Genomic DNA, 25,094 nt, shown 5'->3' on the forward strand with positions numbered 1-25,094 from the left:
TTACTGGCACACCGCCTCATGTCTACCCCCCTTCGAGGAATAGCGAGAAGGCTGACACATCGTCTGGTGTCTGGTTCTGATACCATTTGTAACGTCTCAGATCCACCGCTAGTAGATATTGTCCTCTTTGGGCTTCCCTTCAAGGCTTAAAAACGCGTGTGCTACGGGAAGATTTCCACACCCTTATAAATTGTGGTTTGTTCTCCTCTCCAACCAATGTGAGACATCACATATTTTATTAATTTATTAATTTTCATCGTCACTTAGATCCCGGATGTTATTTTATTTTATCTATCAGCTAAATTCCAAATTCGGTTCGGGTAGCTTAGAGAAAATTAAAATTTTGTTCGTATGATTTAGTAAAACTTTACAGATAGTCTCAAATATTATTTATAAGGGTGTTGGACGTAATATGAATAATAAAATAATAATAAATTAAAATATAATTTTGATCTATATATTTTGAGCCTATTTATTTAGTTTATTATATTTTTAATAAATCTTTTAAATGATTATTAATAAATAAGTATAATATAGATTAAATATTGTATGATAAATAATAATATTATTATTATATTTTAAAATGGATTAAAATGTAAAATAAAAAAGGCCACCGACGCCACGAGTTCGAGATCTGTACGCGTGGAGGAGCCCAAATTCCTTGTGGACCTGACACGTCATCAGTTAACGGACAAATTACAACTATATAACGGCGCCACGTCAAAGGTGAAACTGAAATTAAATTAAGTTAAATTAAATTGGTTTAAAGCTTTAAATAATAAATATTGATTACATTAGTTTCCTAAACTATAACATGTCGAATTTAAAGCTATTTAAAAAAAAAACATTTAAGAATTAAATTTTTACTTAAGTTATAAACGAGCGTAAATCTTAATTAAATATTTAAAAATAAATAAATAAATATTTTACGAACGGCATGATCATTCCCTAAATTAGCTAATGTAAGACTCCATCCCAATAATTATCAACAATCCTTCCTTCGAACAATGTACGTTATAGAGCCTTTCCTGAGGCCTATTGAGCCATCAAATAGACTCCCCTTAGTTGAGGCTCGACTCCTGTTTTGGAGTCTTCGAACAAAGTCCCCTCGAACAAGGTATGCTATAGAGCCTCTCCTGAAGCCTATTGAGCATTCAAATAGACTCCCCTTAATCGAGGCTCGACTCATTTTTTGAGTATTCAAACAAAGTACACCCTTTGTTCGACACTTGAGGATTCTATTGGCATGACTAAGTTTAGGGTATGGCTCTGATACCATGTTAGAAATCACGGACCTCCACAATGGTATGATATTGTCCACTTTGAGCATAAGCTCTCATGGCTTTGCTTTGGACTTCCCCAAAAAGCCTCACACAAATATAAATAGTATTCGGTTCATTATTTAGTAAGAATTGTTTAGGTTGAAAAAATTTATAACCCGAATATTTGGATTGGATCTAAAAAATGGTCAAACTCGACCCAATTCAGCCCACGAACACCTTACGTCATCATAGTAGATAATCGTTTATCTTCTAACAGGCTTTGTCGATAAGGCAAGCTAGAATTTAGTCCAACCTCGTACATAAACTTTAGTAAAGAACAGTAACATGTCTTGTTTGAAAGACAACGAAAATAAACTAAGAATATATATTTTATATATTTAAGGAGATCGATGAAAAGTCAAAATACAATGTAATTCCCGTTATATAGCTTAGTATTTATCGATAATTTTATCTGTATTACTATATTAGATGTGACAAATTTTCACTATGAAAGACTATATATTAAAAAAAATAATAATAATAATACAATGCTACATAGTTAACAAAGATGTTAGGTATATAGGACAAATTTAATTTCAATGTCACATCAAATAAAACAAAAAAATAAATAATTATAAGCTATAGAAAGAAAATGTCTCTATATGAGCATTTTTTTTTATTTGTTTTATAATTTACTTCTAATAACATTTAAAAATATGTAAGAAAATTTTATTTTAAAAAATAGTTTTCAAATTGAAAATTAAGTTATTGATAAATAAATAGAAAATAAAACCAACCATTAGATTAAATTACAAATTTCATCTATTTTGGTTATCTGTCCTTTCATTTAAACCTTGAGATTCTTATACCGAATTATAAATGGTCGGTTTCTCTACAAGGTGTTACCTCTGCATGGCTATCTGAGACTATATGGTATCTTATCTAGGGGTGTGCTGAGTGTCACGGTCATGCTCGTCTAGGGCGTGTTGCCCATGACCGCATGCCCATGACAAGCCAAACCCTTGTCATGTCTTTTCATTCTAGTGTTTTGCTTTTTGTAATTCTAGGGCGTATGACGCCTAAAAAATATCATGTCTAGGCTTGCCAGACATAAAATGGCTCAGGATGTACCATACGGGGATATGACTAGTTGTCAACTTCTCCCTACCCAATGTTATATATGCTAGGCCGTTGTTATCTTTCTCTTGCTTGCTTATATAACGTCTCTTTCCAAAATCTTTCTTTCTAAAATCTCTCTCTCCTCGTTTTCTAAAACCTTCTTTTAAAACCGAGGCTAGAGGCTCGATCATACGTCGCTTGGCCGTAGGCGACGCAAGAACAAATTTGCTTAGCTCACTTGTCGTTGGAAAGTGAGTGCCGCATAATCGCTAGTCCGCTGCCTTCGAAAGTGCGATTGTGTCACTGAGTACCTCCTAGGTCCATGATAGTCCCTCTCATTGGGGGGCGACTTCTCCCTTATCCAATGGGCGGTAGGACATGGGCTCACATTTTTTATGTGAAACGGCTAGAAATAGTGGGTACTGATTAAGAACCCCTGCTATAAAATTTGAAATTTATATTTAATATTTGAAATTTTAAAATTATAAATTTAGTCTTATTTTGAAAAATATTGTTTTAAAATTTGAAATTTTATATATTTTGACTGAATTTATTTGTCAAAATTCTCTCTCTATATATTTAATAAATTAATTAACTTTTTCTTATAAACAAATATTTTATTAAATTTATCTATATAAATTTCATAATATATATAAATATATTTTTTATTGTATAAAAATTAGTATATTATTTTAATAAAGAACAATCGTAAGATTTATTTAAATTCGAAAATAAAAACATTAAAATAAAATAAATTTTATTTTAAGCTAAATTAAAATTAAAATATTAATAAATCTTAAGCACAAAAGGCAAAATAATATTAATATTTATTTTAAGCTAAATTTTTAATATTAATATTTTAAAGCTAAATTTATTAATTAATAAATTAATAAATTAATTTATAATATTAATATTAAATTAAAATTAAAATAAATTTAGTTTTAATTTATAATATTAATATTTATAAATAAATTATAAAAAACAACGCCTTTCGCCTCTTTATTCCCCCGTTCTCCACGAACCAGGCCTTCCCTTCCGCATTTTTGGCGCCTATAAATACTCCCTTCCCTCCCTTCCCCTTTCACTCTCTCACGCTTTTCTTCAAACACCTTCCGGGCACGTGGTGGTCGGTCATCTCCTTCCTCCTCGTTCTTCCATGGCCGCTGACGGCGTCCTCCGCCCCGTCTACGAGGCTTGCATCGCCGGCTGTGACTCCGAGGTCCACCGTCGTCCCTACCACCGCAACTGCGGCTGCGCTCTCCACGAATCCCGCCGTCAACTTTCTCACTGCTACCATTCCAAGTACAAATCCGTCTCCTATCCCATTCGCCGATCCTGGAGCGAAGGCTGCTTGACGCTCGCCTTCGCCTCTCCTTCCTCTTCCCCTTCCTCCTCCCCTGTCGTCGGTAAGTCCTCACAGCCTGGTGCCGCTTTGAGCGACGACGACGACGACGACGACGCTCCTGTTCAGTTTACCAGGAGTTGATTTTTCCGTTCTTCGTATTCTATTGTTTTCTACAATTTAGGAGTTGATTTTCCTGCCCTAGATGTTTAATAATTTGGAACCAGATGAGATGAGATGAGATGAGATGCGGTTTTTGATTGTGACTTTTTTATTTTATTTTTTTCCATGTTTCTGTGATCTGAAAAACGTTAATTGGATCCGTTCGTGTCTTTTTCAATTTGCAGTGATATAGATGGCGAGGATTGAAATTTGGTCTTCTTTGTGTTTGGAGAACAGTTGGTGATTAAGATATGCGATCTTACGTTTTTTTTTTATTTTGGTGTATGTACATATATATCTTGTTTTTTTTCTTTGTCTTCTTCTGAATTTGTACCTGATTTCTATGAAATCTGCCATGGAAATCTGCCATGGAAATCTTTTCGGCAGCATTTGGCTTTCCGATCGACTGTTTCTTTCTTTCTTTCTTCGTTACTAATGAGCTTAAGGAATAATCGGCAAGGGGAATGATAATGGATAGAAATTGAAAATTTGTTCCATTGTAGACTCACCATGATCTTCCGCGACAGTGAATGGAAAATTGAAATTGGTTTTGTGCTTCATTCCGTCCTAAGCATAATCTCCCATAATTAGGTGGTACCAGTGGCTCCAGATCGTACCATGAACTCTCAACCTCCCCCTTCCCAACTCCTATTCTTTTGGAGTCTATGCATTAGAGGCTAAGTTTAGGACAGACTCTGTGATACCATGTTAGATGGGTTCTGATAGTTTAGGATAGGACTCTGATACTAACATGTATTGACCATGTATTGAGACTCTGATACTAACATGTATTGACCATGTATTGAGACTCTGATACTAACATGTATTGACCATGTATTGAGACTCTGATACTAACATGTATTGACCATGTATTGACATGGCTAAGTTTAGGACATGACTTTGATACCATGTTAGATGGGCTCTGATACCATGTTAGATCAACATGACTCGCCACAATGATATGATATTGTCCACTTTGAGTATAAGCTCTCGTGGCTTTGCTTTGAGCTTCTCCTCCAAAAGGCCTCATGATTATAAACTCATGATCATTCTCTAAATTAGCCGATCTGGAACCTTACCAATGAGCACCAATGAAGATAGTATTTTTTTTTATTATAAACCCCTAGTACGAGACTTTCATACTCATTTTCTAAATTAGACTTTCATCCAACTTAGCCTAAACACACCCAAAGAGTGTCCTTTCAAAAAATAGTAATAAGTTCTTTTTTTTTTTCTTTTCTATTTGATGGAGTTATGCATAAACAGTTTTTGCTTAATTACTAATTGTAACCGACTTTTGAGTTATCAACTATTTTCATTTATATAATAATAATAAATATATTTTTAAACTTTAAGAGTATTATTAAAACTAAAAATTTAGATTATTTTCGTAAGACGGTACAAAGTTAAAAATATATTTTATATAAAAAAGGGAAAGATAAAAACCTATATAAAAATAGTATTTAAAAAAAAAGTTTTATAACTAAAATAAATATTTTGAAAATTGTTTTAAAAGCTTAAAATCAAATAGAAAAAAAAAAAACAATTATAAATTCAATTAAAAATAAAAAAATTATTTGGGTTTTAAAAATATAAAAATAAAAAGAAGATTCTTAAATAGGCCTGGATTCAGTTTTAAAAGTATATTAAATATCAAATACATATTTTTAATAATTATTGAAAAAGAGTCATAATTGATCATACATGTGAAATAATAATAGCCATAAACACACCACGCCAGTCCCAAGTCGCATCAAGTTAATGATTTAAGAGATTACTAATTATCAATACTAATTGATGTGATATCTTATTTGTTGTGAATCAATAATTTATTTAGTAAGATCGACTCATTATTGAAGTAATATTTCTTCATTTACTGAATAAAATTCAACCATTCTTCAAGTTACTATTTATGAATTTCCTACTGTAGAAATAGAAAATGCGAACTCATTTCCTTAAGAAATAAAACAAATTTGTGTAAGATCGGCAAAAGCGTCTTCAAACAATGGAAAACTGTTTGAACATCAATCATAATTCTAAAAATTTTATAGTAGCAAGTAATTTTAAAGAAATCTTAACGAAACAAAAGAGTCTTCAAACAAGAACAATTTTCATATATATATATAGACAAGAACAATATGAAAATTATGTTGAAAAATTAGAATATGCTATATAAACACAGGCAATGGCATACATATAAGTTGTTTGATGAATAAAAAGTTATGCAAAACCAAAACGCATTTCCAGACGATTTATACACCGAAAATTGGGGGAAATTTACCTTTGGCATTCAATCGCTTCCGCTCCAGGGAACCTTGTCGTTCATAAGTATAACCACACCGTACCGTTGCAAGAATTTTTACAATCGGCCGCGAATTAAGCCTCAAAACGCCTCCAATAATAAATCAATTAGAAATTTAGCTATACGCCGTGGTCATCTCCCTCGACGTTTCCGAGGAAGACGGCGCTGATTTCGGCGGAGAAGCCGGTAACCTAGAGGAGAAATTTCTGAGCGGAAACGCATCATCAACATGTCCTTCATCGTATCCTTCATCAAAATTAAGCGCATAACTAAGCGCATCGTAGTGAAAATCGACGGAAGCAGAAGAGTGACGACGAGAATGGCGGCCAAGTCGCGAAATGAAATGCGGACGCCAATCGGCCTTAGACTCAGGACTCTCGCGAGATCTGGATTTATCCTTGGCAGAGGAACACCTCGTGAGCGGACTAGGCACATCTCCATCAGAGGAAAACGACATCCGCCGTTGGTGTTGGTGGCGTTGAAGGTGGTGGTGGCCGTTCCGGTGCCTACGAAGGCAGCAGGACAAACACAGAGAAGATTTGATTTTCGCCTTCAGAGACGACGGTGAGGCATTTTCTTTATGCTCGTTCGAATCGTCCATTGGAGAGAATAATGGTAACTGAAAAACGCTGCAAGAGAAATCTGAGAAAATCGAATAATAATGATGGTGCTGGAAGAAAAATGAGTGGTTTGAGCGTTTATATATACCCCGTAGGTGGAGCGTGAAACTACGAAAAAGCCCCCGAATATGTATTTGTAAAGAACCAATAATGAAACTTAAAAGGGCATCCTTGTAATTCTACCTCTCACGGTTAAAATTGTGCCTTTTGAGTCGTTGCCTTTTCTTCTTTGTACGGTTATAATTCTTCGTTTACCTAATTTTGATGGGATTTTTCTAATTTTCTTTATTAATCAAAATTAGAATTTAAATATAAACTTAAATTTGCATTTTAATTAAAGATCACTGTGTTGAATTAGCTGTAACCCAGATCCACAGCTAGTAATTATTGTCCTATTTGGGCTTTCTCTTTCGGGTCTCTCCTCAATCAATGTGCAACATCACAATCCACCCCCCTTCGGGGCCCAGCGTTCTCGCTGGCACTCTTTCCTTCTTCCAATCGATGTGGGATCGCCCCCAAATCCACTTCTCTTTGGGGCCCAGCATCCTTACTGACACACCGCCTCGTGTCTACCCCTCTTCGGGGAACAGCGAGAAGGCTGGCACATCGTCCGATGACTAGACGCTGGTACTCTTTCCTTCATCCAATCGATGTGGGACCGCCCCAAATCCACCCTCCTTTGGGGCCAGCAGCATCCTTATTGGCACACCGCCTCGTGTCTACCCCCCTTCAGGGAACAGTGAGAAGGTTGACACATCGTCTGATGTCTGGCTCTGATACCATTTGTAACGACCCAGATCCACCGCTAGCAGATATTGTCCTCTTTGAGCTTTCTCTTTCGGGCTTCCCCTCAAGGCTTTACAACGGGTCTATTAGAGAAAAGTTTCCACACCCTTCTAAATAGTGGTTTGTTCTCCTCCCCAACCAATGTGGGACACCAGTAGCAGTGCTAGAAGTGTACTTAGGTTCAATTGAGATGTATTAAACATTTTTCTGAATCGACATGAAATTTTAGTTTTGTTGGGTTGGTAACCTGAACAAGGACCTAGATAGGGTTCACAAACCAACCCAACTCAACCCTCTATTTTTAGTTAGGCTGTCGGGTTGTTCATTTTTTTAATTATTTAAAAAAAAAATATTTATCCACGATACATATTACACTAATAACTAAAATTTCATAAAACTCAAATATCAAACATTTATCGACTTGGGTTGTGAACCCTATTTTTTAAATTGACACAACTAAAAAAGTCAACCCGACCCATTATTCACGTCACGAGTTACACAATTCCGTTCAATTTTTTAGAACAAATGTGTGAAGTGTTTACCGTGGTTAAGTGTAAAGATTCAACCGAAGACATCTTAGAGATTGATCGATCGATCCTATGAACCAGAAAACGACAAGAGTAGAAATGTCACCAATGAACCTCGTACAACAACCGAACTACGAAAATAACAAATTCCTTCAACTGTTGTTGGGCCCAGCTTTAACGCGACAAAGCCCACAACCACACAAATAATTAAAAAATAATAATAAATGTTTTTTATTTTACAAATTCGTAAATAATAATAGTAATGTGATATCCCATTTATAAGGGTGTGAAACTTTCTCTAGCAGACATGTTTTAAACCCTTGAGGGGAAGCCCGAGATGTCCCACGTTGGTTGAGGCGGAGAACAAACCACCATTTAGAAGGGTGTGGAAACCTTCCCCTAAACGCGTTTTAAAGCCTTGAGAGGGAGCCCCAAAGGGAAAGCCCAAATAGGACAATATCTGCTAGCGGTGGATCTGGGCCGTTACAAATGGTATCAAAGCTAGACACCGGATGATGGTTTTAAAGCCTTGAGGGGAAGCCCGAAAGGAAAAGCCCAAAGAAGACAATATTTGCTAGCGGTGGATCTGGGGCGTTACAAATGATATCAAAGCCAGACATCGAACGATGTGCCAGCCTTCTCATTGTTCTCCGAAGGGGGGGGTAGACAAGAGGCGGTGTACCAGTAAGGACGCTTAGCCCCAAAGGGGGTGGATTTGGAGGCGATCCCACATCGATTGGAGGAAGGAAAGAGTGCCAGCGAGGACGCTAGGCCCCGAAGGGTGGTGGATTGTGATGTCCCACATTGGTTGGGGAGGAGAACAAACCACCATTTATAAGGGTGTGGAAACCTTCGCCTCATACACGTTTTAAAATCTTGAGGGGAAGCCCGAAAGGAAAAGCCCACGTGCAAGCCCAAAGAAGACAATATCTGCTAGTGGTAGGCCTGGGAAGCCCAAAGAGGATAATATCTGCTAGTGGTGGGCCTGGGAAGCCCAAAGAGGATAATATCTGCTAGTGGTGGGCCTGGGAAGCCCAAAGAGGATAATATCTGCTAGTGGTGGGCCTGGGAAGCCCAAAGAGGATAATATCTGCTAGTGGTGGGCCTGGGAAGCCCAAAGAGGATAATATCTGCTAGTGGTGGGCCTGGGAAGCCCAAAGAGGATAATATCTGCTAGTGGTGGGCCTGGGAAGCCCAAAGAGGATAATATCTGCTAGTGGTGGGCCTGGGAAGCCCAAAGAGGATAATATCTGCTAGTGGTGGGCCTGGGAAGCCCAAAGAGGATAATATCTGCTAGTGGTGGGCCTGGGAAGCCCAAAGAGGATAATATCTGCTAGTGGTGGGCCTGGGAAGCCCAAAGAGGATAATATCTGCTAGTGGTGGGCCTGGGAAGCCCAAAGAGGATAATATCTGCTAGTGGTGGGCCTGTGAAGCCCAAAGAGGATAATATCTGCTAGTGGTGGGCCTGGGAAGCCCAAAGAGGACAATATCTGCTAGTGGTGGGCCTGGGAAGCCCAAAGAGGACAATATCTGCTAGTGGTGGGCCTGGGAAGCCCAAAGAGGACAATATCTGCTAGTGGCTACTAATGAGTAGCTTATGTTCGAGTTCTACTTTGACCTAAAAGGGCAATTGGGCTCATAATTTTAAAACGCGTCTATTAGAAAGAGGTTTTTACGTTACCCTCTCCAATAGACGTAGGATCTCACAATCGATCGTCTTTAGGGCCAACGTCCTCATTGACATACCACCGACTCTAATACAATTTGTAACCGTTCACCGTACACATAGGAGATATGCTCATTTAACCTATCGAACTAAAATTGAATTAATATTAACTTTTTCTTAAAAGAAGATACACACAGATCCACTATGCTTTATCTTTTAGTCTGTAATTTTGTAGGAAATTTCTTCCCTTCTTCCTCTTCCTTGTTTTCTCTCACTACTTTCATGAGAGAGAGAGAGAGAGAGAGAGGAATGATTGAGAAAATCGTGTTGTTATTATTGTACGTTTTACGCTCACCTTCAATGGCGGGGACCCGTTTTTGTCCATTACCTTCATCATTTCCATGCTTCGTTGGCCTTCGTTCTTTATCATGATTTTAATTCATTCTGATCCAATTTCCCCATCTTCGATCGATCTTTCCAGTTCGTTTCATTTTGTTCTTCGTGTTTCTGTTTCTGGATTTGTTGTTTGATTTGCTGGAAATGAGAGATTTCGATTGGAATTGTTCTTTTTCAGCGCATCTGGATTTTGGTTCATTTTGATTAAACTGAGAAACTTCATTGATTTTGAGTTGAATTTTTTCTGGATTTGGCGAGTTTTTCTCTGTTCTTTGTCGTTCTGGCTTTTCAGCAACTGTATGGTTCTGATTCATTGGCTGAAACTGAGAAACTCCATTGATTCTGTGTTGAAATCAGTGAGTGTTCAGGGATTTATAAGTTATGTTTTCTCTGTTCTTATTCATCTGATGATCTCCATTGATTCTGAGTTAAAATCAGTGCATGTTCGCGGATTTTACAAGTTGTCTTCTCTCTGTTCTTCTTCATCTGATGAACTCCATTGATTCTGAGTTAAAATCAGTGCGTGTTAGCGGATTTTACAAGTTGTCTTCTCTCTGTTCTTCTTCATCTGATGAACTCCATTGATTCTGAGTTAAAATCAGTGCGTGTTCGCGGATTTTACAAGTTGTCTTCTCTCTGTTCTTCTTCATCTGATGAACTCCATTGATTCTGAGTTGAAATCAAATAGTGTTCGGGGATTTTATAAGTTATCCTCTCTCTGTTCTTCATCATGTGATGAACTCCATTGATTCCGAGTTGAAATCAGCTAGTGTTCGAGGATTTTACAAGTTATCTTCTCTCTGTTTTTCTTCATCTGATGAACTCCATTGTTTATCTGCAATTATGCTCTCATTAATCTGCTGAAACTTGCAACTTCTTCAAATTTTGAATCAAAATCTGCTCAAAATCATCTTCGAATTTATTTCATCTAAATAAACTCGTCGATCCATGGCTGGAATGTTGCCTGGAGTTGAATGCGCAAGACGGCGGCGGTTCCACCAGAGCATAACGTCATCGGACTCGGCGTCCACGGCGGCGAAATTAGGATCCACAAGAAGGTCCTCCTTCTGTTTGTATACAAGCAACCGTGATTTCCACCTCACTTCATCTTCTTCACAGGTATCAAAACAAATCTAGAAAATTCCATCACATCCTTCGAATTTTCCGTTTGTTTCCCAGGAAAATCTTGATGAATGATTTCAATTGTATAAGCAACGGTGCTCTTCGAATCACGCTTACCAGAACGAGAAGCTTGGGCAAGCTGCAAGAGAAGCTAAGGAACGGTTGGATGAGAGGTTGAGAACGCACAGAAAACCTGAGAATTCAAGGTAATTTCTTCATGAACCACCTTATTTCTTCATAATTTTGTTTCATCTTTTTATTTATATATATATATATATATAATAGTAATTAAAATATTATTTTAGTTGATTTTTTTAGTATGATATCCCATGTCGATTGGAGAGGAGAACGAAACACTCTTACAAGGGTGTGGAAACCTTTCACACTAATAGTGATATGCAGTAAGTCGTTGTTGTTGCCTTTTGCTTACATTTCTATCTAACACCAATTTCAATTTTTTAAATATTACTTTCGAAATCTCTATGCCCTGATTTTCTAAAACTTTCTTCTTGAATTGAGGCCAAAGTCTCGAGCATACGTCGCTTGACCACAGGCGACGCAAGAATGGATAGACTTAACTCACTTATTGGTGGAAAGTGAGTGCTACTTTTTGCTTACATTCCCATGTATAACACCAGTTTCAATTTTTCAAATATTACTTTCGAAATCTCTCTGTCCCTATTTTCTAAAACTTTCTTCTTGAACCGAGGCCAAAGGCTTGAGCATACGTCGCTTGACCATAGGCGACGCAAGAACGAATAGACTTAACTCACTTGATGCTGGAAAGTGAGTACTACACAATTGCAAGTCAACTGCCATCAAACAACTACTTACTGCATATAATTATCGGGTAGGAGATATGACTAGTAAAGCCTAAACAAGATAATATCCCCTAGTTGTGGGGTTAGGCGGTTGAATTTCTAATTTTAGTTTATATAGTTTAATTATTTGATAATTAATATATATATATATATATATATATATATATATAGTTTACATTAATTATCCTTGGAGCCTAAATCATTTGGTCTTTTAAGCATATAATTGTTATTATTCTTATTTAAAAAATTAACTTTAACTTACTAATTTTAAAAATATTTTAATCATATTTGAACTAAAATGAAGTAAACTTGAAAGTAAAGAAAATAAAAACTATAAACTTTAATAAGGAAATTTGTAAAAATAATTATCGAACATTGGAGCGGGTAGCAATTAGGTCCTTCAACTTTGTTAAGTGTATAAATTGGGGTTTTCGTGCTAACCCATGAAATAATTAATTAAATTAAAAGTTTAAGGGTATAATTACGACACGAAACAAAGTTGAAGGAATTAGATTGCAACAAGTACCAAAGTTTAGGGATTAATTGGTCAAATATTTTGTTTTAATTATTAAAACTTTAGGGTTAGAAAAAAAAACTAATTAAATCATTGTATTAATTTTCATTAAATTGAACTTAAATCTAAATTTATAGCAAAAACCAAACACTTGACCTAGAAGAAGAAAGAAATATAAATTTAATAATAAAAATAAAAGAAAAAAACCGTCGAAATAAATATAAAAGAAAAGAATTTGAGCATAGTTCAATTGATTATATATATTTTATCAAAAGAGAAAATAGATGTAATTTCAGCTTAATTTTAATTTGGTCCCTGAAATTTTAAAAGTTTCAATTTAGTCTCTAATTTGATTAAACCTTACAAATCGTCCCTAAACTATATCTGATAGCCACTTAAAAACCTAATTCACTTAGGTTTATTTTTACTCGACCCTATAATTTAATCCCGACAACTAACGAATTAGCTACTTGAAGGCTCTACTAAATTATCACAATAGAACTAATTCAAAACTTTTAAATCAGGTTCAAACTACTCTAAGACGAACGTTAAAATCTATTATTTTATTTATTTTTGAATTATAGGAAGAAGAGTAGTAGTGAAGAAGTAGGGTTGAAGAAGGAGAAAGCGAAGGGAAAGGAAGAAACAACAACGAAGAAGAGGTTCAGTTGGGGGAAGCTAATGAAATGGAAAGCCTCCGAACAGGAAGAGTGCACTGTTTGTCTCGAAAGGTTCAGAGCGGTCGAGCCACTGGTCCATCTTCCATGCGCTCACAAGTTCCACTCCACCTGTTTGGTCCCTTGGCTCCAAGCTAATGCCCATTGTCCTTGTTGTAGGTACCCTATTCTCGCTCAATAACAAACCAGAAATTATTGGAATAAAATCAGTTTGGTTTGATTCAGATGATTCAGCTTTCCACAATTCAATTCATTTTATTATCCAAAATACAAATTGGAGATCATTAAATATCACTATTACACCACAAAATAAGTCGGTTGATGAACGAACAAAACATCTTTTATAAAAGCGTGAAAACCTGTGAGGCTGACGACAATACGTAACGGGTCAAAGTGGACACTATTTGCTAGCGGAGAGAATTGAAACGAGCAGATTGGAATTCGTAGGTGTTTTTCACAACTTTCGGTTGTGGGTCCGACTAAAACATACTTTTTCTCCATTTATCTGATGTTACGATAGGTGTTGAGGATTGTTGGGACGGAGTCCCAGATTGGTTAATTTAGGAATATGGGTTAACGAGTAAAGAATACATCTCCATTGGTACGAATTTTTTGGGGAAGCCCAAAGCAAAGTCACGAAAGCTTATGCTCAAACTGGACAATATCATACCATTCTGGAGAGTCGTGATTCCTAACATGGTATCAAAGTCGTGCTCTTAACTTAGCCATGTCAATAGAATTCTCAAATGTCGAACAAGGAAGTTGTGAGCCTCGAAAGTATAATCCAAAGTGACTCAAGTGTCGAACAATGTTCGAGGGCTCCACAGGCCTCAAGGGAGGCTCTATAGTGTACTTTCTATTGGTATGAGAAGCAAAGCCATGAGAGCTCGAGAAGTCGTGATTCCTAACAATAGGTTTAATAGATTCCGACAGAAGTCAAAGTCAAAAGCTCGAGAATATACCATAAACTAAACAAAATAGAGACAATAAACACGATATATTTCCCTCGAATTCGGGATAAATTTTGCATTATTATCAAGCAAAGAGAATGAAATAAAAAGGAAGTATAATTATACAATTCCAAATATTTTGTGTTCAAGCTTCTAATTCCCTTTCTATTGCATATAAAATTCCACAGGAAAAAAGAGCTCAAAATACATTGGTTTAGTATCGAACCTTGGCCGATTACCAACAAAGAATCCTCTTCAATTCTATCCCTCTAGCAGAAATTTCAGGTTCTGAAGCCCTTCAGCTGAAATGCTTCGTCTAAATCTTGGCCTCTGAAACACCACAGGCTCAGGTGGCTCCAAATGAAAGCTAACCAACACCACTGTTAAGTTGTCCGTGGCTCCTCTCTTTATGGCTTCTTCTACTATTTCCTTGCAGCAAAGCTTCACGTCGTTGTGTTCTAGGAGCCTCCGACGAGCAAAGTCGATAGCGTTTTGACTCGTGAACACGTCCCATATTCCGTCACTCCCTATGATCAAAAACTCCTCCTCCTTCGTCAATGTTATTAGTTTAAGTTCGGGTTCGGCGCTTAACGGTCCACCTCTCTCGCTCATTTCCTTCATTCCTTCAAGATGCCAGTCTCCTAACGCACGAGTGACCCCAAGTAGTCCGTTTAGGTAATCGTCGTCGATGAATCCGCCTAACGCCTCGATTCTCTTACGTTCTTTTGTGCAGCATGGTCTGTGGTCTTTAGACATTTCTATTGCACATCCTTGTCTTGATAACACTGCTCGGCAATCGCCAGCGTTTGCTACAAGTAAAGATCTGTTTGAAATGATGACGATTGTTAAAACGAGAAGATCGAAATCGGTGTAAACGAAAGTGAAAACGAGTACCTTCCGAATATCATTGCAGTCAGTGCAGTTGTGCCTGAAGATAGAGATGTTTCGAGAGTGCAAGATCTAGCGAAAGCTGCATCGGTCTCCATAAACGACCTCGTGACCACTTTTTCAAGCGCTGAAGGAAAGTCGGAATCTTCGATGATGACTCTTGGTAAGTGGTCACGAACGAATTGTGCAGCGCCTTTTCCTCCGTGACCATCGAATACCTATTTGTTCATGATAAGCTAAAGATCAGAAGTTGCTATCCTCATGGCTAGATCTAATCCAACAGAGTGATAAAACTACGTCGAACCAAATGTACTTGTTTTTATATATGGCTCGAGACGAGCAACAAAAACTAGCTCTATGAACAAACCCGAGAGCTTGGTTGATTCCGATTACAGGAGCGGAACGGGGTTTGCAACGTCCATGTAAAATCTCAGGCCTCCCCTTACCCGACTATCAAACCCGTTAAGCCAATGTTTCCCCACTTGTGCAATTTGCATATGTCAAACAGACCAAGGGCTTACTCACTACCAATCGAAACGCATTACCTCGTCCTCAATTTGGCTACCACTATAGGTTGGTTGTTGGGTTATTAGTCATGTAACAGCCTAAGCCCACCGCTGACAGATAGACATTGGTCCTCTTTCGCTTTCTCTTTCCCTTTCAGGCTTTAGCCCACCTGCTGACAGATATTGTCCTCTTTGACTTTCACTTTGAAAACCGAGGTGGGATCTCACAATCAATTAGGTTTCTACACCTGTTCCCCTCTCCAACCGATGTGGGATCTCACAATCCAGTTCCTCTCTCCAACCGATGTGGGACTTCACAATTCACTCCCCTTCGGGACCCAGTTCACAGTCCACTCCCCTTTAGGACCCAGCGTGGGATCTCACAATCCAGTTCCCCTCTCCAACCGATATGGGATTTCATAGTCCACTCCCTCTCGGGACCCAGCTCACAGTCCACTCCCCTTCAGGACCCAACGTGAGATCTCACAATCCAGTTCCCCTCTCCAATCAATATGGGATTTCCCAGTTCACTCCCCTTCGGGACCCAGTTCACAGTCCATTCCCCTTCAGGACCCAACGTGGGATCTCACAATCTAGCTCCCCTCTCCAACCGATATGAGATTTCATAGTCCACTCCCCTCAAGACCTAGTGTGAGATCTCACAATCCAGTTCCCCTCTCCAACCGATATGGGATTTCACAGTTCACTCCCCTTCGGGACCCAGTTCACAGTCCACTCCCCTTCAGGACCCAACGTGGGATCTCACAATCTAGCTCCACTCTAGTCCACTCCCCTTCAGGACCCAACGTGGGATCTCACAATCTAGCTCCACTCTCCAACCGATATGGGATTTCATAGTCCACTCCCCTCAAGACCTAGTGTGAGATCTCACAATCCAGTTCCCCTCTCCAACCGATATGGGATTTCACAGTTCACTCCCCTTCGGGACCCAGTTCACAGTCCACTCCCCTTCAGGACCCAGCGTGGGATCTCACAATCCAGTTCCCGGATTTCACAGTCCACTCCCCTTTGGGACCCAGTTCACAGTCCACTCCCCTTCAGGACCCAACGTGGGATCTCACAATCCAGTTCCCCTCTCCAACCGATATGAGATTTCAGAGTCCACTTCTCTTCGAGACCCAGTGTCCTCTCTTGTAGACACTCAGTCCCTTTTTGTTCCTTTCTCAAACATATTTAGTAAAGCTATATACCCTAAATAGATAGTTATAGAAGGTCAATGACTATAATTGGTAAAACTAGTATGTAAGTAAAATTTGGATAAGTTTATAGAACATACTAATGTTCTAATGTTCTCATTCTCTGTCGGGGTCGTATTCGTTTTGCATACGAAGATTCCAAGTCAAAATAACATTAGTTTTATGAACTTACACCATAGAAGGAGACCGCTTCCTCGTTGACGAAACTACACCCGAACTTCTTAGCCATGTCCTGAATGCATACATGAGTGTCCTCCATATACGGACGCTTTCCGATATCAGACCATTCTCCCGATCTAAGCGCAGGAACAAAAGTCGATGGGCTCTCTTTCCTGTCTACCACTGCAGCGTCCTCGGAAATGCTCTCGAGCTACATGAATCAAGAGAAACGAACAATCAACAAGTTAGATGGGTTCGTTGCCACTTTCTGCATCTACAAAGTTTGAACAATGGCGCTATTCAAGGAGCGGCATTAACGACTAATAGAGAACCGAAGGGACCCCATCTAGACGCTTCAATAGACGTGATACTAGGAATATCTATAGGTTTATCATATCGATTCAGCTACACGAGTATTCAAATTCAGGGAAGTTTTGTCAGTTCGGATTCATATCAACGAACAAGATGCTTTTAGGGACAAGTGAACCAAGTCAAGGTTACAGAGATGTGTACTTAGGCAAAAAAATTCAACTATATCGTTCAACAAAAGATCATATTAAGTAGAATTCATAAATACAACTATAACAGCTCAAGCCCACCGCTAGCAAATATTGTCCTTTTTGGACTTTCCCTTTCGGGTTTCCCCTCAAGGTTTTAAAATGCGTAGGAATGTTTTGTTCTCCTCTCTAACCTATGTGGGATCTCACAATCCACCCCACGGGGGCCAACGTCCTCATTGGCACACCGTCCGGTGTCTGGCTCTGATACCATTTATGACAGCCCAAGCCCACCGTTAGCAGATATTGTCCTTTCTCAGCTTTCCCTTTCAGGCTTCCACAAGGTTTTAAAACGCGTCTACTAGAGAAAGGTTTCTACACCCTTGTAAGGAATGTTTCTCTCAAGGTTTTAGAACACGTCTGCTAGAGAAAGGTTTCCACACCCTCATAAGTAATGCTTCGTTCTCCTTTCTAACCGATGTGGGATCTTACAATCCCACCCCCCTTGGGGGCCAGCGTCCTCGCTGGTACATCGCCAGGTGTTTGACTCTGATACCATTTATAACAGTTCAAGCCCACCGCTAGTAGATATTGTCCTTTTTTTTTTTAACTTTCCCTTCCAGGCTTCCCTTCAAGATTTCAAAACGTGTCTGCTAGGGGAAGGTTTCCACACCCTTATAATGAATGTTTCGTTCTCCTCTCCAACCTACGTGGGATCTCACAATCCACCCGCTTGGGGGCCAGTGTCCTCGCTAGCACACCGCCCAGTGTCAGGCTCTAATACCATTTATAACAGCCCAAGCCCACCACTACCAAATATTATCCTTTTTGGGCTTTCCCTTCCCGACATCCCCTCAACGTTTCAAAACCCGTCTACTACGAAAAGATTTCTACACCCTCATAAAGAATGCTTCGTTCTCCTCTCCAACCAACATGGGATCTCACAACAGCAGTCCTCATTGGTTTTTCTCCCTTATCCTCTCCTTTCGTCCATACCAAGGGACCATAAACTAAAGTAGGAATTGTACAAGCTACAGAAACAAGAAATTCATGCTCAAAAACTTTAGAAACTCGACAATGGAACCTCAATTACAACATAAAAGGACTAAAGTAACAGCATCTTTTAACAACCACATTAACGACAAAAAGTAGCTGTTCCTGAATCATAGAACTTTCAAATCAATTACAGTGAACCATACTTTCATGTTCTCAAACAAATTTGGAATTGAAACAGAGAAGAACCCATCAGATCAAACCAACATAAACAGAGAACAGAGCTCAAATCAGTGAAGAACACCATACAGTGAAATCCAACCAGATTCATAGCAAAACACATGAATTATCAGCTACATTCAGTGAAATCCAAGGAACCCCATCACAGAAATCCACAAAAGAAGAACAACAAAACAAGTTCATCACAAAATTTCACCAAATACCCAACAAAAAAGGGGGAAAACCCAGTACGAATCTAACAAAATATCCCTCAAAATCATAGAAATGAGTATAAAGGAAGCAAGATTCATACAGGAAAAGAATTCCCAGAACGGGTTAGGTCGCTAGTTCCACCAAGATCAAGCTCCTGATCAGGATTCCCCATCTGGGTCTCCAAAAATTCACAATGCATGCGCCATGGCTTGCTATTAGTACTCCCAGAAGGCGCCCTCTCAGCCCCAACCGGCTCGGAATCCGTCACACACATGACGATAAAATACCAAAAGAAAAAGCTGTGAGGAGTTGGGTGGCTCGGGTTCAACTTGCAGTAGGTGGGTATCCAAAGAAACAGAGAAAGCACAAAGCTAGAGAGAGAAAGAGAGGGAAGAGAGAGAGAATGAGAGGAAAATGATGGAGGGAGAAGAAGATTCTGAGAATATGTCTAATGGGTTAAGAGAAATTGAAAGGGAAAACCCTGATTTCAGCATGAAAAACAGTGAGAAACAGAATTAAACAACAAAACAGAGACGAATTGTTTTTAATTTCCAAATTTCCTTTAAATTGGGAAATGTTCAATGTTTGTAAATTCAATTTAAATTTCTTAACTTTTCAAGAAACTTACCTTCTTCCCCTTTTAATTTAAAGACATAAAGTTTGGCCATTGGAGTCTGATAAGGATGATGATGAAAAAGTTCCGGTAGAGATTATAATATCTTAAAAGTAAGTCGGAGAGAAACGTAAGGTGAAAGAAAGTAAGTATCGGTTGCATGCACTGAAATATAGTTCGAGTCTGTAACGTACACTTCAGTATTCTGATATGGAACGAAAATCTTGTTGGTTTCGAGGCCAATTCTGACTTTTTTCTTTGTTCATTCTCGTCAACGAGGTTCATGAATTTCTCTTTGGTTATGTTCTGATTAGATTGATCCAGAATTTAGTTAAATCAACTTTGATCAACCCAGTCGACCTAATGGCTTGTTTGGTCCTTTGTAGACCTGGAGATGGTTCGACCATGTCTCTCCTTAGAGTCATAGATGTTGATTATGTTGGATGATGAAAGGCACATCTCTCCTAATTTAGGGAATGATCATGAGTTTATAATCAAAGAATACTCTCACCATTGGTACGAGGCCTTTTGGGGAAGACCAAAACAAAGCCATGAGAGCTCATGCTCAAAGTGGACAATATCATACCATTATGGAGAGTCGTGTTCGTCTAACAGATTAATCTCAGCCTCATGATCACATATATTTTAACTCAACCCTATAGTTAATTTTTGACTCACATCAAGTTAAAATATATATATGATCTTGACTTGTGAAGTTTTTAAAAATGGGGAGTCATTAAATTTATTATTTGAGCTGCATGTTTCACATTCCTTGAATCATTAGTTGGCAAGAACATTGATCAACCCTCTCTCTCTCTCTCTCCTCTTTCTCTCTCTTCTTTCTCTCTCCTCTTCTTTCTCTCTCTACAAAGCACAGAGATGAATGGTAGGTATTGCATCCCTAGAAATAGGCATCTATGGTGATAGCTACCTTTACATGACATGAGGACTTAGAAAGGAACCTAATTCACACATTCTTTTTCTTTTTCCATTCATAAATTCAAATAATATTATTATTTCCACAACCCATCAACTTTATTCTTTAAAATTTATTATATTTTTATCGCTCGGGTTCGAAAATATTTATGAGTGAAGATTCAAATATCTAATATTTTAATAAATAATATATATATTAATTAGTTGAATTATGGTCAGAGCGTATTTTCAACCTTTTGGTTTGTTCACGTATCATATTAATTATATTAACGAAATAAAAATATCTGATATAAATTTTTTAAAATTTAGTGACTAATAAATACTTATTTATATTTGATAAAATGAAAGTAGATATTTTTTTTAAAAATATATTATTATTATTGTTAGTAATGATTAATTGAAAGGAGAAATATTCTTAAAATAAAGAAAATAATAAAATTTTGATTCTGTTCACACTGAATTTTGCCAAATAGGGCCACGCAACACAATCACTAACCTCAATTTTATTTTTTTTCTTTTTGTTTTTATTTATTTATTTTAATTTCCCAAAAAAAGTGACAAAAACCACTAAATATGACAAATTACAACTTGTATATTTACCAAAAAAAGTTCCCATTAATATTAATTAATAACATATTTATTTAAAATTACTAATTAAGTCGGTGGGTTATAATTAAATAGCAATAATTGTGACAAAAAGAGATGTGGAATGAAAATGACCTAATTAAAATAAATAAATAAATAAACTTTCATTAATGAATGCATTTCAATTTAATAAATGCATAAATTTATTGCAAATGGCCTATGAATCAGATACAATATTAAAAGTTTATACATTTAGATTAAAAATTTAATAAATGCAATTTTTTTTAAAAAAAATAACCTATAAATCAGATACAATATTCAGAGTTTATTTTTGCAATAATTTCAAAATTATATCTTTACCTAATAGTTGAGTAAGAAGAGTTCGAGTTGGGTAAATTAATCTATTTTCTTCTTATACGATACGACATGGCCTACAAATTTAATCTTTCGATTTTTCGTTCCGATTTCAATCTCGATCTTCGTTTAGAATTTGCTAAAATAAAAGTCATTTTCACCCCTTCACGTCAAGATCGACAAGAAACCAAATCATGTCATTTCATCACTTCGACGTGAAAAGAATAATATCTTCCTTCCCGAACGCCTACAAAAAACCATGTTCTAATCTAATGGCAGTTGGATGTATCAAGAGGCAACAAAATTGTAGCTATGAGATGGAAAGGAACTATGTCCTAATCTAGTGGCAATTGAATGTATCAAGAGGCAACAAAATTGTAGCAGGATCGACCTGAATAGAATAATCTTTCTTCCCGAACGCCTACGAAAAACTATGTTCTAATCTAATGGCAACCGGATGTATCAAGAGGCAACAAAATTATAGCAATGAGATGGAAAGGGATCGACCTGAATAGAATAATTTTTCTTCCCGAACACCTACGAAAAACTATGTTCTCATCTAGTGGCAATCAGATGTATCAAGAGGCAACAAAATTATAGCAATGAGATGAGAAGGGATCGACCTGAATAGAATAATCTTTCTTCTCGAACACCTACGAAACCTATGTTCTAATCTAATGGCAATTGGATATATGAAGAGGCAACAAAAATGTAGCAATGAGATGGAAAGGGATAAATAGGCAGCAAGACTAAGCCTTGGGAAAGAGATTGAGATGTTTGGAAAGGCATTGATAATAACAAACAAGAATCTCTATCCATAACAACAAGCAACATAATTGGGCCACAAAAACAAAGCTTGAAGTGATTATAAATAAGGATTCCAGCCTTACCTTGGAGTCCAATCAGTCAGCACGTCTTTTTATAGACCAATGCAACCTCAGAAGAAACAGATGCCTCGTTATTTTGTTGCACATCTAAGCCAACTTTCCCTGAGGAAAAGCAAAAGAGACCCAGAAGAAAGTGGAGGATCTCAACATATTACTTGAACATTAATCCCTGTGATTGCCGTCCTTATTGACTCAAGAAATTTGGTGTCTAAGGAACAATGCAAAAGCAAGATCAGCATTTCGCAATACGTCGACATGGAAAAACAAGACTAGAGTTCGACCAAAAACCTGCTAGAACAAGTTTGTTAATATGATCTGACAACCAGGAGAATATGGTACTTCAAAACCCGAAATTTACTAGAAATAAGACGGGACATGAAAACAAAAAGAACAGAATAAAACAGTCCATATTGATATCAAAATCCAGACTGCCAAGTCTTCAAAACCCTCTTGAATCAAATATGGCCTACAACAACTCTAAATAGTTCTTTCATGCTGTTTTTGTATCAAAAGCAGAAGCCTACATAATTTAAATTCCAGCAAACGCTTTCTTCCCAGTTGAGGATCCTGCAGGAATAACCTTCAACACATTGAACCTCACTGTCTTCGACAATGGCCTGAAATTCAAAGGATAAATGTGAGACTCAATGGGAAGAATTTATCATATCACGAGGATCAATGGGAATAATTTAGCATATCTAGATGTACCTGCATTGGCCAATAATAACATGATCTCCCTCCTTCACACGAAAGCAAGGAGAAATATGGGCAGGAATGTTGGAGTGCCTTTTCTCATACCTGAGGGAGACAAGAAACAAAATACATCAAAATCATGAAGAGAAAAATCGGGTGGTGAAGTGGTGGGAGGGGGATCGGGGAAGTACCTCTGATACTTCTTGACATAATGTAGGTAGTTCCTCCTGACAATAATGGTTCTGACCATCTTAGCACTATGGCAAGTTCCAGCTAAAATGCGGCCCCTAATAGAGACAGTTCCAGTGAAGGGGCATTTCTTATCAATGTACGTTCCTGCTTGAACACAACAGAATTGTAAGTAAACAGCGTTGCGAAGCAAAGTGCTTCATTCCTAAGACGTTCACCTTTTCACTCGATAATCCTTATTTCCAGCAACAATTCAGAGAACATGTGAGCAAGAAACGCCTAAATATCGGACCGTACTAAAAACACATAAGGTACATAGTATAATTGATGATGCTTTAAGGATTAAACATTCTTTTTTTCATCCATTTATCCAATAGGTATCATTGTATTAATGCAGAAACAACCGCCCATTCTATGACTAGAAGGTTATAGTATCATCAACATTACAGCTAATAAAGTTTTTACAATACGTTCTTAATCAGAAACAACCACCCATTCTACAGCATTACTGATTATTGGAAACGAAGGTACCAATGAATCTCAACCCAGATTAACATGATCACAGCACATTGTTTGTTATCAGTGATAAAACCACAAAGTGAAAATTCTATAGAGGAAGACAACCAGTTCAGAATAAACAGTACGTTGAGCTACCAACGTTTAATGCTTGAGCGAATTCGAAAGTTAAAAGAATAAACACATTCATATTACCAAACCAACAAACAAAGCAATCGGAGTTTAAGAAGACAGAACCTTCAATGGCTTCCCTAGGCGTCTTGAATCCTAATCCAATACTCTTGTAGAAACGGTTCCCGCCCTTTCCAGGTCGCTTTCCCTTCCCAATCTTTTTGGAGCTATTTTGTATCGAAACAGAACAATAACTAAATCAGTAAAGAGAATCACAAAAACTAATCCGAAAAACAGAAATAAAATCAGGATTACAGCAAACAATAAAAAATAAGAACTCGAACATATGCCATAGTAAATCAAACAGAGAAAAGTAAATCAATTCGTTTACCAGAGAAAAACTTTGGGTTGTTTCAAAAACGCCTTCTCGGTCTGCAGAAAAAGAACGAAGAGTTCAGATACAGAACGCTGAAGACAATAAAACGGAAACAAAGAAGGTTTGAACTGAAAAAAGAAGTGAAAGCCGTCGATTGAATGGAAACCTGTTCCGCCATGATTAGAACTTCTGAAGAGAGCACGAGTTCTGGTTTGCTCAGGCGGCCGAAGGAGGAGACTTCGATTACTGGAAGAAACCCTAAACCTGCTTCAGAGAGTTATAGAGCAGACGGGACAATAAAATGGGCTTATTAGCAATATTGGGCCTATACATGAAAATGGGCCTACTTTTAAATAATGTGAATTAAATAATTTTTTTTCTTTTAAAAAATAACATTAGTTTATGATTTTTTAAGTTAAATATATATATATATATATATATATAAATGTTGCGTTCTTTAATTATCGTTCTCGAATGAATTTACTCGCTCATGTTTTCTAAAACATTACTCGCAAACGTGACTCGAGGCCCAACATATGCCGACGTTGTCTGCGACGTTTGAATTTCTTACGACTAACTTGTTTACTGGGTTAGAATAAGTGCTGCACAATAGCTGTTCCACTATCGTAAGAGTGTGATTGTAACAAATGGTGTATATATATAATGGTTATATAAATTGAAAGTTGCATTAAATTGATTTAATTCATCCAACAAAATTTTGATTGAAATTACGTAGTTAACCCATACCAGTCGACGATCATATACCCACCCCAAAGGCATCCAAAGTTCTCAACTTGAATCGTTTAAAGATTTTCATTCAGCCTACTCTACCTATATTCAACATATTCGAGATGACCTTAGAGTGCGTTGAAGAAG

General features: G+C 37.5%; 5 protein-coding genes across 5 annotated transcripts; 2 read left to right on the forward strand and 3 right to left on the reverse strand.

Annotated features, from left to right (window-relative positions):
* Positions 1-3,537: 3,537 nt before the first annotated feature.
* Positions 3,538-3,867, forward strand: LOC111798188. Its single transcript, XM_023681193.1, has one exon. It carries the CDS (start codon positions 3,538-3,540, stop codon positions 3,865-3,867), a length of 330 nt encoding a protein of 109 aa, XP_023536961.1.
* A 2,435-nt stretch (positions 3,868-6,302) lies between these two features.
* Positions 6,303-6,788, reverse strand: LOC111798189. The gene has a single exon (XM_023681194.1). It carries the CDS (start codon positions 6,786-6,788, stop codon positions 6,303-6,305), a length of 486 nt encoding a protein of 161 aa, XP_023536962.1.
* Positions 6,789-10,020: 3,232 nt separating this feature from the next.
* LOC111798918 (probable E3 ubiquitin-protein ligase RHY1A) lies at positions 10,021-13,542 on the forward strand. Its single transcript, XM_023682268.1, has 3 exons — positions 10,021-11,301; positions 11,395-11,510; positions 13,224-13,542. The coding sequence occupies exons 1-3, from the start codon at positions 11,131-11,133 to the stop codon at positions 13,495-13,497; spliced, it is 561 nt and encodes a 186-aa protein (XP_023538036.1). The 5' UTR covers positions 10,021-11,130; the 3' UTR covers positions 13,498-13,542.
* Positions 13,543-14,316: 774 nt separating this feature from the next.
* On the reverse strand, positions 14,317-20,006 carry LOC111798027 (probable protein phosphatase 2C 27). The gene is made up of 4 exons (XM_023680976.1): positions 19,059-20,006; positions 17,050-17,247; positions 15,161-15,372; positions 14,317-15,089 (listed from the first exon to the last, which is right to left on the reverse strand). The coding sequence occupies exons 1-4, from the start codon at positions 19,230-19,232 to the stop codon at positions 14,528-14,530; spliced, it is 1,146 nt and encodes a 381-aa protein (XP_023536744.1). The 5' UTR covers positions 19,233-20,006; the 3' UTR covers positions 14,317-14,527.
* A 2,660-nt stretch (positions 20,007-22,666) lies between these two features.
* On the reverse strand, positions 22,667-24,502 carry LOC111798028 (40S ribosomal protein S11-like). Its single transcript, XM_023680977.1, has 6 exons — positions 24,385-24,502; positions 24,234-24,274; positions 23,969-24,069; positions 23,218-23,362; positions 23,042-23,131; positions 22,667-22,950 (listed from the first exon to the last, which is right to left on the reverse strand). Exons 1-6 carry the CDS (start codon positions 24,394-24,396, stop codon positions 22,863-22,865), a joined length of 477 nt encoding a protein of 158 aa, XP_023536745.1. The 5' UTR covers positions 24,397-24,502; the 3' UTR covers positions 22,667-22,862.
* Positions 24,503-25,094: the final 592 nt, after the last annotated feature.

Source organism: Cucurbita pepo, chromosome LG07 (genome assembly GCF_002806865.2).
Source record: "Cucurbita pepo subsp. pepo cultivar mu-cu-16 chromosome LG07, ASM280686v2, whole genome shotgun sequence".
Taxonomy (NCBI): domain Eukaryota; kingdom Viridiplantae; phylum Streptophyta; class Magnoliopsida; order Cucurbitales; family Cucurbitaceae; genus Cucurbita; species Cucurbita pepo.

Coding starts and splice junctions, on each gene's coding strand:
- LOC111798918 (XM_023682268.1), top strand. CDS start 11,131: ATGGCTGGAATGTTGCCTGGAGTTGAATGCGCAAGACGGCGGCGGTTC. Junction 11,302..11,394: donor TCACTTCATCTTCTTCACAG/GTATCAAAACAA, acceptor CAATTGTATAAG/CAACGGTGCTCTTCGAATCA. Junction 11,511..13,223: donor AGAAAACCTGAGAATTCAAG/GTAATTTCTTCA, acceptor TTTGAATTATAG/GAAGAAGAGTAGTAGTGAAG.
- LOC111798189 (XM_023681194.1), bottom strand. CDS start 6,788: ATGGACGATTCGAACGAGCATAAAGAAAATGCCTCACCGTCGTCTCTG.
- LOC111798028 (XM_023680977.1), bottom strand. Junction 23,363..23,968: donor GCCTAGGGAAGCCATTGAAG/GTTCTGTCTTCT, acceptor GTGTTCAAGCAG/GAACGTACATTGATAAGAAA. Junction 23,132..23,217: donor TATGTCAAGAAGTATCAGAG/GTACTTCCCCGA, acceptor TGTCTCCCTCAG/GTATGAGAAAAGGCACTCCA.
- LOC111798027 (XM_023680976.1), bottom strand. CDS start 19,232: ATGTGTGTGACGGATTCCGAGCCGGTTGGGGCTGAGAGGGCGCCTTCT. Junction 17,248..19,058: donor GTTCTGGGAATTCTTTTCCT/GTATGAATCTTG, acceptor TGATTCATGTAG/CTCGAGAGCATTTCCGAGGA. Junction 15,090..15,160: donor ACTGCAATGATATTCGGAAG/GTACTCGTTTTC, acceptor CATTTCAAACAG/ATCTTTACTTGTAGCAAACG.
- LOC111798188 (XM_023681193.1), top strand. CDS start 3,538: ATGGCCGCTGACGGCGTCCTCCGCCCCGTCTACGAGGCTTGCATCGCC.